The sequence below is a fragment of the Aspergillus welwitschiae genome, assembly GCF_003344945.1.
Source record: "Aspergillus welwitschiae strain CBS 139.54b unplaced genomic scaffold BDQ94scaffold_1, whole genome shotgun sequence".
NCBI lineage: Eukaryota > Fungi > Ascomycota > Eurotiomycetes > Eurotiales > Aspergillaceae > Aspergillus > Aspergillus welwitschiae.
The window spans coordinates 1,454,085-1,466,517 of NW_020798695.1; the positions used below are offsets into that span (position 1 = coordinate 1,454,085).

The window sequence follows — 12,433 nt, forward strand, 5'->3', positions numbered from 1 at the left end:
GGCAGTCCAAACACGCGTTTCCACATCTTCTGATCGTGTCTTTTTCTCATAGCCTGCATGACATCTTCCAGATTCTTCTCCGCAACGCGCCCCAGCTGATGGTGCGTCAGGAGCTCCCAGCACCGTGCATGAACTGGATACCCTACCCATTCGGTGGACACTCGATACTCATCCTCATCATCATCATAGTCCTGAAGAATCTGACTTTTATTTTTACCTCTTATTGGAATTATAGGTTGGATGGTCTTTTTGCGCTCAGCGTCGTCTCTAGGTCCACTAATTTAACCATCGGCTTTCTTCCATGGGACATGGAAGGGTCCATAATTTTCCAACGGTATCGCAACACCTGATATCTGGCATTTACCAGTCTTCACACTGTAGAGAACTATAGATTCGGCGGAGTTATAATCAATGACCATTCCGACTTCATTTGCCTTCATTTCACTGTGAGTACAAGTCTTGGGTTGACTTGTATCGTATGTTGGGAAGAAAGGGGGAGAGAGAAGGATAACTCACTCAACCGACGAGGCATCCACCACCACGAAGAACCCCGTATATACATATCCATATTCTCAACCTTGAAGGCTTTGTACATTCCTCCCCTAAGTCTGTCGTAATGATACTCACCTACATCGTTAGTGTAGCGGTCATTCGAGTATATCCGTGAGTAGAATGCGAAGCCGCAGATGTAACATTGGTGTAAATCTTCATCAACTACGTGTGGGCTATCGTCGTACAGACCATCGCTTTGTTCGTCGCCGGAGGATCCATAAATGGAAGAGGAATCGTCGGAGAGGGTGTGGTGTTCTGGGACGGCCTTCTTAGGCATTTTCGCTATTCTTGTCGTACTAAAGATATATTTCAAGTAGTCAATTGGATGCACCTTGGGATGGTTAGGAGACAGTGGAGAGTTGAAGTAGAGTAGTTATAGAAGCTACAAGCATGTTCAAAGTAATCGTGACATACTCACGGAGGATTCATTAGAGTCTAAAAAATCCCCAAAACGGAGTACTTCCCCTCAGCTTACTGATGCCATCATGATACTACTGGCAAACCAGCCAGATTCAGACTACTTGGACAACCATGGCAACATCAAAAATCAAAACTTATCTTTCAGTCCTTCAACTCGACAATTACCTCTGAAGAGCATCATCGCTGGATATAAAGTCCATAGATCATTATGGCCTGATAAATATGGCATCACCTTCGGATAACCCGCCCACTTTTCCGGTGCATCAGTGCGCAATTAACAGCCGGACTCGGATATGCACGCCATTGATTGATCCACCAATAATGCTTATCCCCGGCTTCATCCTCTCCCCCACGGTCTGCAGCTGCTGTGTTACCCCCACGCGGGGTATGGGGGGACTGCGAGCTGTTATCCTTGGAGATCTAGAATCATATGGCGTGGGGGTGCTACATAAATACTATGTCCAGCTACAGCGTCATCGCAAAAGCAAGCAGCACATTGCTAATTCAATTTACCAAGAAACATGGCTCCCATCAAGTCCATCGAATACTTTCGCGTCAAGCCGCGATGGCTATTCGTCAAGGTGACAGACAGTGAAGATAAGTTTGGATGGGGTGAAGCTACGCTTGAGGGGCATACGCAGGCTGTGGAGGGTGCGTTGGATGAGATTATTGGGAGGATTGTTGGTTATGAGGCCGAGTATGTTTTCTCTGCTTCCATTTATTCATTCTGCCTTGGTGCTAATGGCGCAGTGACATCGAGCACGTCTGGCAGACAATTTGGAGACTTGGCTTCTATCGCGGCGGTCCGGTTTTCATGTCCGCCCTGTCGGGCATTGATATCGCGTTGTGGGATTTGAAAGGTCGGAGGTTGAACGTACCCGTCTACCAGCTTCTCGGCGGCAAGGTACGCAACAAGGTTCAAGTTTATGCTTGGATTGGAGGTGACCGGCCAAGTGATGTTGAAGTAGCTGCGTAAGTCACTTCCCATTTGCTTCTCTTTGATTCATCTAACAGTACCCAGCAAGGCCCGTATCGCGCAGGGCCTCAAGTGCGTTAAGATGAATGCTACAGAGGATATGAACTGGCTGGACTCGCCATCTGTACTAGACTCTTGCATTGAGCGCATCAAACAGGTCAAGGCCCTTGGTCTTGATGCTGGCCTTGATTTCCACGGCCGTTTACATCGCCCCATGGCAAAGCAGCTCGCCAAAGCACTTGAACCCTACCGTCCTTTGTTTATCGAGGAGCCTTTGCTCGTTGAACACCCCGAAGCTATCAAGCAGCTTTCTCAACACACAACTATTCCAATCGCATTTGGTGAACGTTTATATACTAGATGGGATGTTAAGCGGTTCCTCGAAGATGCGTCGGTCGATGTGCTGCAGCCGGATATCGCGCATGCTGGTGGAATTTCAGAAACAAAGCGCATTGCGACGATGGCGGAGACGTATGACGTGGCGATTGCGCCGCACTGTCCCCTCGGTGAGTTCCCCCTGTTCTTTGCACTCCTTCTGTGTGTGACCCATGCTAATCAAATGCTCAGGTCCAATTGCCCTTGCAGCTTCAATGCAAGTTGCTCTTTCAACCCCGAACTTCGTCATCCAAGAGATGTCGCTTGGAATGCATTATAATGTTGAAGCCGGAGATATTGATCTCACAAGCTACCTGACGAATCCAACAGTGTTCAACATCGAGGAGGGGTATGTGCCAGCGCCCACAGGAGCGGGGCTGGGGGTGGAGATTGATGAGGAGTTGGTGAGAAAAATCAGTCGGGAAACGGAGCCATGGCTACCGAAGGAATTCTATGGCGTCGATGGGGGAATCCGAGAGTGGTAGATAGCTCAGACTTGTAGGCCAGGATGTGGGGGTGATTGCGGAGGTGATCTGCATCGTGACATCTTTATATGCGGGGAGCGTGGGGGTGCCTCGGATATCTGTCCGAATACATATACCAGCTACAGCTCATAGTAGTACTAGTAACATAGTCTTCGCAAGCCATACGCAAATACATTGACTCAATCAACCGTGAATAATGGACCTATTCTCCCTCGAAAACACAACCGCCCTTGTCACCGGCGGCACCCGCGGTATCGGCCAGCAAATGGCCATTGCCCTCGCCGAAGCCGGCAGCGACGTGATCCTCGTCCAGGTATCCACTACCATCACTACCTACAATACACCAAATAGCAGCTTAAACTGATACAAAATAGAGAGACACATCCAACACCGAAACCAAACAACGCATCGAATCCCTCGGCCGCAAAGCAACCATCTACACCGCCGACCTCTCCTCCCGGGAGTCCGTCTCACAACTCACGCCTACCCTCCTATCCGACGGCCACGACATCAGCATCCTAGTCAACTGCGCCGGCATCCAACGCCGGCATCCCAGCCATTTATTCCCAGACAGCGACTGGGACGAAGTCCGCCTTCCTACCCCTCCCTCCCCTCTTCTCAAATCCTCCAGTCCACTAACTGAAAGAAATATATCCTTAGGTCCTCCAAACAAACCTAACCACAATCTTCACCCTCTGCCGTGACCTTGGCGCCTACATGCTCACCCGCACCCCAGACGCCACCGGCCACCGCGGCTCCATTATCAACGTCGCCTCGCTGGTCTCCTTCCAGGGAGGGATAACAGTCCCTGCGTATGCGGCTGCGAAGGGCGGCGTGGCGCAACTCACGAAAGCGTTGTCGAATGAGTGGGCGAGCGAAGGAATTAATGTCAATGCGGTGGCGCCGGGATATGTGGCTACGGAGATGAACACGGCGTTGTTGAATGATCAGGATCGTGCGAGGAGTATACTTGAACGCATTCCGGCGGGGAGGTGGGGCACCGCAGAGGACTTTAAGGGCGTTACGGTGTTCTTGGCTGGGAAGGCGAGTCGGTATGTTTCGGGGAGTGTGTTGTTGGTTGATGGGGGGTGGATGGGGAGGTAGTGTTTCATCTTCCTTGTCCTCGGTTATAGTACAGCCTATAGAAGGAGAGATACTTCCCTAGAACTTGCTAGCTTTGGGGGTTTAGAATGTCGGCTGCGTAAATAATGATATCCTGTTACCAGAGAGAGAGGAGTAAGTCTAAGAAAGTGCTGTTATGCAGCACTTGTCTACTTCAATATATGAATATACATATATTCTGCTTATTGCATGCTGTACCATCTATTCTACGTTTTGTCTTTCCCCAAGAATAGAATATATATAAACTGCCTTGAAATGTCTTAGTAGCCTTGAACTGTGACTAAGATTGGATGGAAGTATTATGAAACTGGATAGATCTGCAAGGTATGTATCCGCTAGAAGTCTTTCTTTTCACTCCTTATCTTCTTCTTTATTCTTTTATTTTTTATTTTTATTTTTATTTTTATTTTTTTTTTTTCAATTAACATGAGAATCAAACTGACTAGTATGTAGATGCCTGCCATGCGGCTACCCAGCTTGCTCACTGACCTCTGGGTTTACTGGACCGTAGCGTGACTGACCGATCTGTTTCTTATGTCTGGAATAGGTGGCTATAACCTGGGTGATATGCATGTGTCATGCCATTATGGTATACCTTTTTAAAAAGACCTGGTTGCATGCTCGGAACCTAGATGAGCACACACTCTTTTGGCTGCAATCGGAAGTGGAGCCGTATGTTGAATTTGTTTGAATCAAGCAAGAGGCCCACACGGTCACGTCTGGTAGCCTGTATCATATAGATAAGCTTATAGTCTAGTTCCTTGTGTCTAACGGCTATAGTGCACACGGAATGATGCTGCCTGGAGATACCTACGTAAATAATCTTTACACATTGATATTCGTATACGGAAGTGCAAATGACTGAAAATCATCATGACTATATCAAGATCTCGTCTCGAGGTCACTTTGAATATGTGCTAGGCAATGTGATCTGGCCAGAAGTCCGGTACTCTCTTGAGTTTTGATGGTTTAGTATTTAAAACGATATAGTAGTAGGAGGTTCATATGAACTCCCCTGCATACGACACTCACTGGATTCTCACTATCGGGATGACAACAGTAGTAGGTCGGAGATATATATCTAACCACAGGACTAGTATTACCTCCTGAGACACCAATGAAGCATACCTTGCTCCTGCTTCCACACAAAATATAAATTCAGTTCAGTTCAGCTCATGATATTGCCGTGTAGTCGGCAGCTGGATGATTTTTGAAACCACATCGATTCGGACAACTGCCGACTACTGCCAAAAGGGGAAAAGCAGGGTCTGGCCTGTGCTCGACAATATTTCCAAATCAGGACTAGTGTAAGTCATTAGATCAACAAGCTTGCGGAGACTAAACCTAATATGGCAATACCGCTGCCCTGATCCCCACCTGGACGTATGTTCGAACTTCGAAGACGAAGAGTTCGTCAACTTCTCTGCTGCATGTTCTTGCACAATAGTTCCATCGGTTTCGGTTTTTTTGATAAATCAAGAAGTCAACTGCTGTTATATCCGAGATCTACACTTCTTCCTGCCGCATCTAGTCATCTAGCGGAAGACTCTGATCGTACGATGACGAAGCCTTCCATTTTTCATATGCTTTGCACAACGTTGACTAGCAGGGTTTTCCCTTGACCTGTGTATCTTCATTTACGCTAAGAGTACTTGAGAAATTACCTGAAGATATAGCCATCATGGAAAAACTGTTGCCTATCTCATCTATCATTTCATGCGGCTAACCTCCATGTGCTACAGGAAATGCAGGATGGGGAGATAAAATACAGTACACAATACTAATCCTGACTGCTTGCGCCTTGTTACAAGGTAAGATGGGGCGGCGCAGGGCCCACCAGCTGTTTTTTATGATCAGCTACTACTAGTATAAGCTTATTTATAATTGGGTATCACCGGACCCCCCTCCTACGCATCTCTGTCCAGCAACCATATGCAATAGTGCCTCTTCTCAAAGTAGAGAAATAACACTGCAACACTGTGCACAAGTCCCAGTTTTAGGACCATTGAATATGCAGCCCTGTGCATAAGTGCCTTTTTTAGAGCAGTCGCCCTGCAACCATGTGCAGTAGCGGCATATTTAGAGCCATCAACCTGCAACCATGTGCATAAGTGCCATACTTTAGAGCCACGAGTAGGCGGGCACTAAAATAGCGGTATCATGCCACTCCACCTGTTTAGTATGATCAAGTATGCGCCTGATTATGTTCGGAACCACCTGGGCGCTAAATTAGCAAGGCCTTGATGATCCTCCACCCCAAACGGCATACTTCTAGAATCTGGCTTTGGCCTACCAATCCGCTGGTTTGCTTCTCCACTCGCAACCCGGAATTCAATGAGAAACGCGCAATCAGTGGATTCGACATAACTTGCCCCTGAAGCATCCCATCTTCACATCATCAGACATTGGAAGCCTTATCGTCCCACTTCTCGAAACAACTCCTGACGCGTCAGTCTCAATCATGGATGCCTATTTCTCGTTCCCTGCACGGAAAACCCAGATCGGACGAACCGGCTCCATCGGCTGCTTAAATACAGAATGAAGATCACTTCCTTCTGAAAAAGCAAACCTTTCCGTTCTTTTCATCATCAAGATGCGTCTTTCACTTCTCCTGGCGGGCGCCATTAACCTGGTTGCTACCCAGGCTATCGCAACCTCGCGTTGTACTCCTGAGACCTTCACTCCCCATCTTTCTTCCAACGCCTCTCTCGTTTACGCAGTTCCATATGGACCCAACGATACCTTTGTTGGCCCGCTGGGCAACTACTCCGGTCTCCCGGAGTACTGCGCCGTCTACGTTAACGTGAGCTCGTCTGCTACCTCGTCCTACGAATTCGGCCTTTGGCTGCCCATCAACACTTGGAACAAGCGCTACATGGCCTATGGCAATGGTGGCTTCACTGGCATGATCGCCTTTGCTGATATGGCACCCGGTCTTTTCTACGGTTTTGCTACCGTCTCCACGAACACTGGACACAACTCCTCCGTGACCGAGGCTGGCGATGCAGGCTGGGCTCTCAACGACCCTGAGACTCGTACTGACTGGGGATGGCGTGCACTCCATGGCTCTGTCGCTCTTGGCAAGGAGCTTACTGAGGCCTTCTACAGCGAAGATATCAGCTATTCCTACTACGCCGGTTGCTCCACTGGCGGTCGCCAGGGTCTGAAGTCCGTCCAGATGTTCCCTGACGACTTCGATGGTGTCCTCGCCGGTGCTTGCGCTTGGTGGACCACCCATCAGCAAAACTGGGATCTCAAGCTCGCCACCTACAACCTCCCCAACAATGCCAGCCACCACATCACCGAGACTCAGGTGGATGCTTTGGCCACTGAAGTCCTCCGTCAGTGCGACGAAGTTGATGGCGTCAAGGATAACATTATCATGAACGGCTATGCCTGCGACTTCCGTCCTGAGACCCTTCTTTGTGACGGTCCCTCCGCCAACAAGTCGACCTGTTTCACCGCCGATCAGATCGACACTGTCTACAAGATCTACAGCCCCTGGGTTGAGACCAACGACTCCTTTGTCTTCCCCAGCTTCGCCTACGGTGCCGAAACCCAGTTCGCTCAGATGATCATGACCGACGACGACGAGCAGGACAGCCCCAGTGGTATTGCCTACCCTCGTGACTTTGTCTACAACGATGCCAACTGGCCTTGGCAAAACCTGGACTACTCGACCATTGAGCTGTCCGATCGACTGGACCCCGGTAATGCCACCGCCGGTGACTTCGATCTCCGTCCCTTCAAGAACAAGGGTGGTAAGCTGATCCATTACCACGGATTTGCTGACGGAGAGATCCCCACTGGCTCCAGCATCTACTACTACAAGCAGGTCCAGAAGATGCTTACCCCTCTTGGCATCGATCTCGACGACTTCTACCGCTTCTTTTTGATCCCTGGTATGGAGCACTGCTTGGACTCCGTCCACGATGCTCCGTGGTACATCGCCTCGGCTAACCAGCCCGGCGGCCTGACCGGCACCAATGTCTGGGGTGTGCCTGGTTACCGTGACCGGAAGCATGATGCCATCCTGGCTTTGATGGCCTGGGTGGAGAATGGCATCGCTCCTGATGAGCTGATCGCGACCAAGTTCGTTGATGACACCCCCGCGGAAGGTGTGCAGGCTCAGCGCCCTCTCTGCGTCTACCCCAAGGAGGCCAAGTATGTTGGAGGTAACTGGAACAAGACCAGCGCGTTCGAGTGCCGGTAATATGGTTATTCCTGAGGGTTTATTTAAGCAAGGTTTTGGCCTCTAGGGAGTATGCAACCTGAAGATACATATTATCTCTTCTATGTATGATATAGTTATCATTAGTACATATTAAAGCATATATTGAGTTTATTATCAATCTGTTCCCTTCATTATCAAAGCAATTGATAAGCATATTCACAGTAAATCAGCTTGGTCCATAATCAGTAGACAACAGTGATCACCAGTCACCAAGATCATACCCCTACTTCCTCCCACTTTCATAAGCACTAATGGGGAAACTATCGACGAAATACTATATGGGAGGCTCAAATTGAAGCCAGTTTAGCTTTATACATGGCGGAGAATGATATAGACTCTAAAAATACGAGTGTCATCTCTCTAATATTCGATTCGCCAGAATGCCTCATTTGCTAGAAACCACATGTTCCTCAGCCACACCGATCTTGGCTGAGTCCCGCTGCAGCCTTGCATCGCCGTTCCTCATGCTTTTCCACATTATCAATAACCCACTTCACCACAAACCAAACGCTACATCCAGCAATGCTCAGCACATTAGGCAGCCTTTTAACCCTGGCGGGTCTCTTTCAGCACGAGTATAAAGTAGCAAAATACTTCCCAAATTCCATGCCGGGTCAGTAATTCGCTCTCCGCACCATACACATACTGACTTCATCCAGATCGGTTCTCAAAGACCTCGCAATAGCCCTCAAACCGAGACTATGACAAATAAAGGGATTATGAACGGCTTTGATACCTTTAGTATCACGCAAGGTGTCGGCCAACAGACCTATTAGTTACATCGTCTTGTGTGTTCACGTGACTGACAAAAGCTAGACGGGACAAAGGGAAGTCTCCGGAACCATCTCAAAAGAGCCCATACAGATATCGCATTCCAAGATCACAAATAGAACCTATATGGAGATTTTTTTTCATTTCTACGCATACTACCCATTCCACCGTCAAGCCAACCGGAGCAGTAAAATCGACGCAATGGCTTTCAGCGCATTGCATCGCAGAATATGCGTATGACCCTGAGGTTTTCGGACAGAGGAACAACAGACATGTCAATGCAGACCCTCAAGCCTCACCCCCACGTTATTTTAGCCACCCATGACGTTGATGGAGCTGGATGTCCGACGGCGGCGGTGGGTGCATTTATCCCCGGTTTGCGGAACGATCAGTACCAGCATAAACCATGTACAGTGGTCTTCCAACTTGAACCGGCATTCTCAACTCCTCAGATGCCTCCAGCCTAACACAACGCTTGTGGAACTAGTCAAGGGAAAGGGAGATACGGAGAGTGGTACCGATGGCCTACATATTGACCCAGACGCCGAGTTAGTTACACTGAGCTGGGCTAAAGGATTGGCAATACATCCGGTGTGGGTTGCCAGAATGTTACATGTGTTGGTGGTACGGCAGCAGGAGGTGATTGGGACGTCGTGTTGAAACCCGCACGGGTGACTGCTTACAGCATAATTTGATCTCAGAACAGACCGCTGAAGGGAAAGGAACCTACACGTCAGGCCATGGAAGGATCACGGTACGTCCATGGTCTGAGAAACTTTTCCACTGAAATCTATCCCAATGCTAAAAGTTACGAAGGGACAGAAATTGAGTCACTCCTTCCGGTGGAAAGGCCTACCATGTATAGGCATGTGGTCATCAAAAGCGAAGCGGGAGTATTTCCCGCGATGTTGACCCCGAAAAAGCCTATTCCACGTCTGGGGTACCATCACCGATTGAACGCCATCAAGGAGTTATATGATACAATCCTGCAATCAGTCGTGCTTTTCCAGCCCAGGTATTTAGTCTGGCATTTTTGGGCACGGTTCCCCATGGAAACATGCTGTTCAGCGGTATAAGACCATACTGAAATAATCTGCCGGCACATTTCTCTTGATCCCTTGCTTCGTTGAACGTCGACGTAACTATAAGATACAGTGAATACCATATTGCCGCGCCCAATAACATCTTTCTGGTTCAGAACCACTGAATGACTTACGTTTCCGTTGAATCACCATGAACACCCCTGTGACGCCAAAATTTGGCGATCAAGAACTCGCCTCAGTCTTGCCAGCTGTCACTTGGTGGCGCAGTCCTCACCTTCGCAAGGTGAATCTTTTTATGGTCATCCTATCCCTTTTTTGTAAGTCACATACCTTCCTCTACAATCTTGCATTGATGGCATTCCTAACTGAGCAGCCATAGCTTCTCCGGGCGGGTTCGATGGCTCCTTGGTCAATGGCCTGCAGGCTATGCCAGAGTGGGTCAACTTTATGGAAAAGCCATCCAGCACTTGGCTTGGCTTCATCAATGCGGTGTACTGGGTTGGGGCATTAATTTCCACTCCAGTCGCTGCCTGGACGTGTAACCGATATGGCCGGCGGGTAGGAGTCTGGGTTGGGGTTATTTTTCTAATATCCGGAGCAACAATGGGCACTGCTGCGTCGTCCGCCAACGTCTTCACTGCGTCTCGTGCCGTGATTGGTTGTGGTATGGGATGGGTAAGCAACGCGGCTCCTATCCTACTCAGTGAGATCGCCTACCCTGCACATCGTGGTGTCTTTGGGGCACTCTACATGGTCGGCTATTACCTTGGAGCGGCCGTCGCGGCGTGGGTCACCTTCGCAACACAAGCGTATGACGGCCCCTGGGGCTGGAAATTGCCGGTTCTTCTACAGCTCCTCCTTCCTCTCATAGCTGTTCCTGGTCTTGCGTTCATTCCCGAGAGCCCCCGGTGGTTGATATCTAGGGGACGTATCGAGAAAGCTCGTAGAATTCTAGCTGAGCTACACACTGGTGGGGATACTACTTCACCTCTCATCGCGTACGAAGTCCAGAATATTCAAGAGATTATTCGAGCGGAGTACAATGCGGCTGCTTCAGCAGGGAGCATGAGCGTTATCAAGTCCCCGGGAAACCGCCATCGGCTCTTCATCACCATTACCCTCGGGGTATTTGCACAATTTTCGGGCAACGGGGTAGTCTCCTACTACCTTACCGTGATATTAAGATCTGTCGGGGTCACACAAACGCGCGATCAGTTATTGATCTCCGCCTGCCTGCAAGTCTGGAACGTCCTTTTCGCGGCGGTTGGTGCCTCGCTGGTGGACCAAATTGGGCGGCGTATTTTGTTCATAACCTCAGCGAGCATCATGCTGACCGCGTTTATCCTGATAAGTGGGTTGTCGGGCGCCTTTGCCACCAGTGGCAACGGTCCAGTCGGTATTGCAGTTATCCCATTTCTGTTTATTTACTTCCTGGGATATGATATCGCTCTGTAGGTGTTTCAGCAACCCATACATCCCATGCTCCTCTATGCTCCTCTATTGTGATTATTTTCCCTTGATGTATGCCCGGACTAATGCTTGCTGCTAGAACGCCTATGTTCACTGCGTATACATGCGAAATCTGGCCCTTTGGCCTCCGCTCACGGGGACTCAGTATCGTATGGCTGTCTGCCATGGGATGTACGGTATTCAACACGTTTGTCAACCCGGTCGCCCTTTCGGCCATCCACTGGAAATACTATTTCGTGTTCGTGGCCGTGTTGATTGGGTACTGGTTCACAGCGTATTTCTTTTACCCAGAAACTCGCGGATACAGCCTCGAGCATATAGCCGGCATTTTTGACGGGAAAGATGCCAAAGTGAAACAAGGAATTGAAGAGAAAACTAAGCCGATGGCTGGACCAGTGGCTACAGAGTCGGAAGATGTACATGGGTAAGTTGCAGATTACCATGCTGGAGCACTGCCAGTAATGGAGTTAGACTAGAGCACTTGTATGAGACAAGCAGGTATGTTCGATGATAGCAACCGAATCAGTGAGTCAATGGAATACTCTAACTATTCCAGATCGTACCTGAAGAAGAGAAGCCTCTTTGCTTCCAGTAGAACATATGAACTCCATCATCTTTTCGGTAATCCCATCCTAACGGCAACACAATATTCTGTTATCTCCTCACCATCATCCAAACCCCTAACCAATCCTAGAAACTTGTGCTATTAGTAGTAACCGCAACATCATCCGACACACCAGCTCTGCAGAATGTATACTCGCGAAACCCTACCTCTACATTCCGGACTCTGCGTAGAGGCATGTTACCTGGTGCATCCAATTCCTAACACCTCCCATCTATAAAGAATCCAATAAGTCGAGTTTAGACCCTCCTGAGCCGAAGCACATGCCATACTATCCGGCTCAGAACAGCTACCAAAATAACCCGACATGGCTTCGAATCCGCCGGTATCTGTGCAACCAGGCATGTGCAGATCGGTGTCTAG

General features: G+C 49.0%; 5 protein-coding genes across 5 annotated transcripts; 4 read left to right on the forward strand and 1 right to left on the reverse strand.

Moving 5' to 3' along the window:
* Positions 1–281: 281 nt before the first annotated feature.
* Positions 282–829, reverse strand: BDQ94DRAFT_165225 (uncharacterized protein; the record flags this gene model as incomplete). Its single annotated transcript, XM_026770241.1, has 2 exons — positions 282–434; positions 632–829. 2 exons carry the CDS (start codon positions 827–829, stop codon positions 282–284), a joined length of 351 nt encoding a protein of 116 aa, XP_026632540.1.
* Positions 830–1,466: 637 nt separating this feature from the next.
* Positions 1,467–2,991, forward strand: BDQ94DRAFT_133235 (D-galactonate dehydratase). Its single transcript, XM_026764227.1, has 4 exons — positions 1,467–1,669; positions 1,723–1,944; positions 1,994–2,454; positions 2,516–2,991. The coding sequence occupies exons 1-4, from the start codon at positions 1,494–1,496 to the stop codon at positions 2,806–2,808; spliced, it is 1,152 nt and encodes a 383-aa protein (XP_026632541.1). The 5' UTR covers positions 1,467–1,493; the 3' UTR covers positions 2,809–2,991.
* On the forward strand, positions 2,907–3,912 carry BDQ94DRAFT_176967 (uncharacterized protein; the record flags this gene model as incomplete). Its single annotated transcript, XM_026772791.1, has 3 exons — positions 2,907–3,121; positions 3,183–3,395; positions 3,469–3,912. The coding sequence occupies exons 1-3, from the start codon at positions 3,005–3,007 to the stop codon at positions 3,910–3,912; spliced, it is 774 nt and encodes a 257-aa protein (XP_026632542.1). The 5' UTR covers positions 2,907–3,004.
* A 2,611-nt stretch (positions 3,913–6,523) lies between these two features.
* On the forward strand, positions 6,524–8,143 carry BDQ94DRAFT_176969 (tannase and feruloyl esterase; the record flags this gene model as incomplete). The annotated part of the gene is made up of 1 exon (XM_026772792.1): positions 6,524–8,143. One exon carries the CDS (start codon positions 6,524–6,526, stop codon positions 8,141–8,143), a length of 1,620 nt encoding a protein of 539 aa, XP_026632543.1.
* A 1,970-nt stretch (positions 8,144–10,113) lies between these two features.
* BDQ94DRAFT_176970 (general substrate transporter) lies at positions 10,114–11,876 on the forward strand (the record flags this gene model as incomplete). Its single annotated transcript, XM_026772793.1, has 3 exons — positions 10,114–10,295; positions 10,358–11,429; positions 11,528–11,876. Exons 1-3 carry the CDS (start codon positions 10,169–10,171, stop codon positions 11,874–11,876), a joined length of 1,548 nt encoding a protein of 515 aa, XP_026632544.1. The 5' UTR covers positions 10,114–10,168.
* Positions 11,877–12,433: the final 557 nt, after the last annotated feature.

Excerpts from the sequence above, each read along its gene's own strand:
- BDQ94DRAFT_133235 (XM_026764227.1), top strand. The coding sequence starts at position 1,494 with ATGGCTCCCATCAAGTCCATCGAATACTTTCGCGTCAAGCCGCGATGG. Across the intron at positions 1,670-1,722 it reads ATTGTTGGTTATGAGGCCGA|TGACATCGAGCACGTCTGGC; the intron begins GTATGTTTTCTC and ends CTAATGGCGCAG. Across the intron at positions 1,945-1,993 it reads AGTGATGTTGAAGTAGCTGC|CAAGGCCCGTATCGCGCAGG; the intron begins GTAAGTCACTTC and ends AACAGTACCCAG.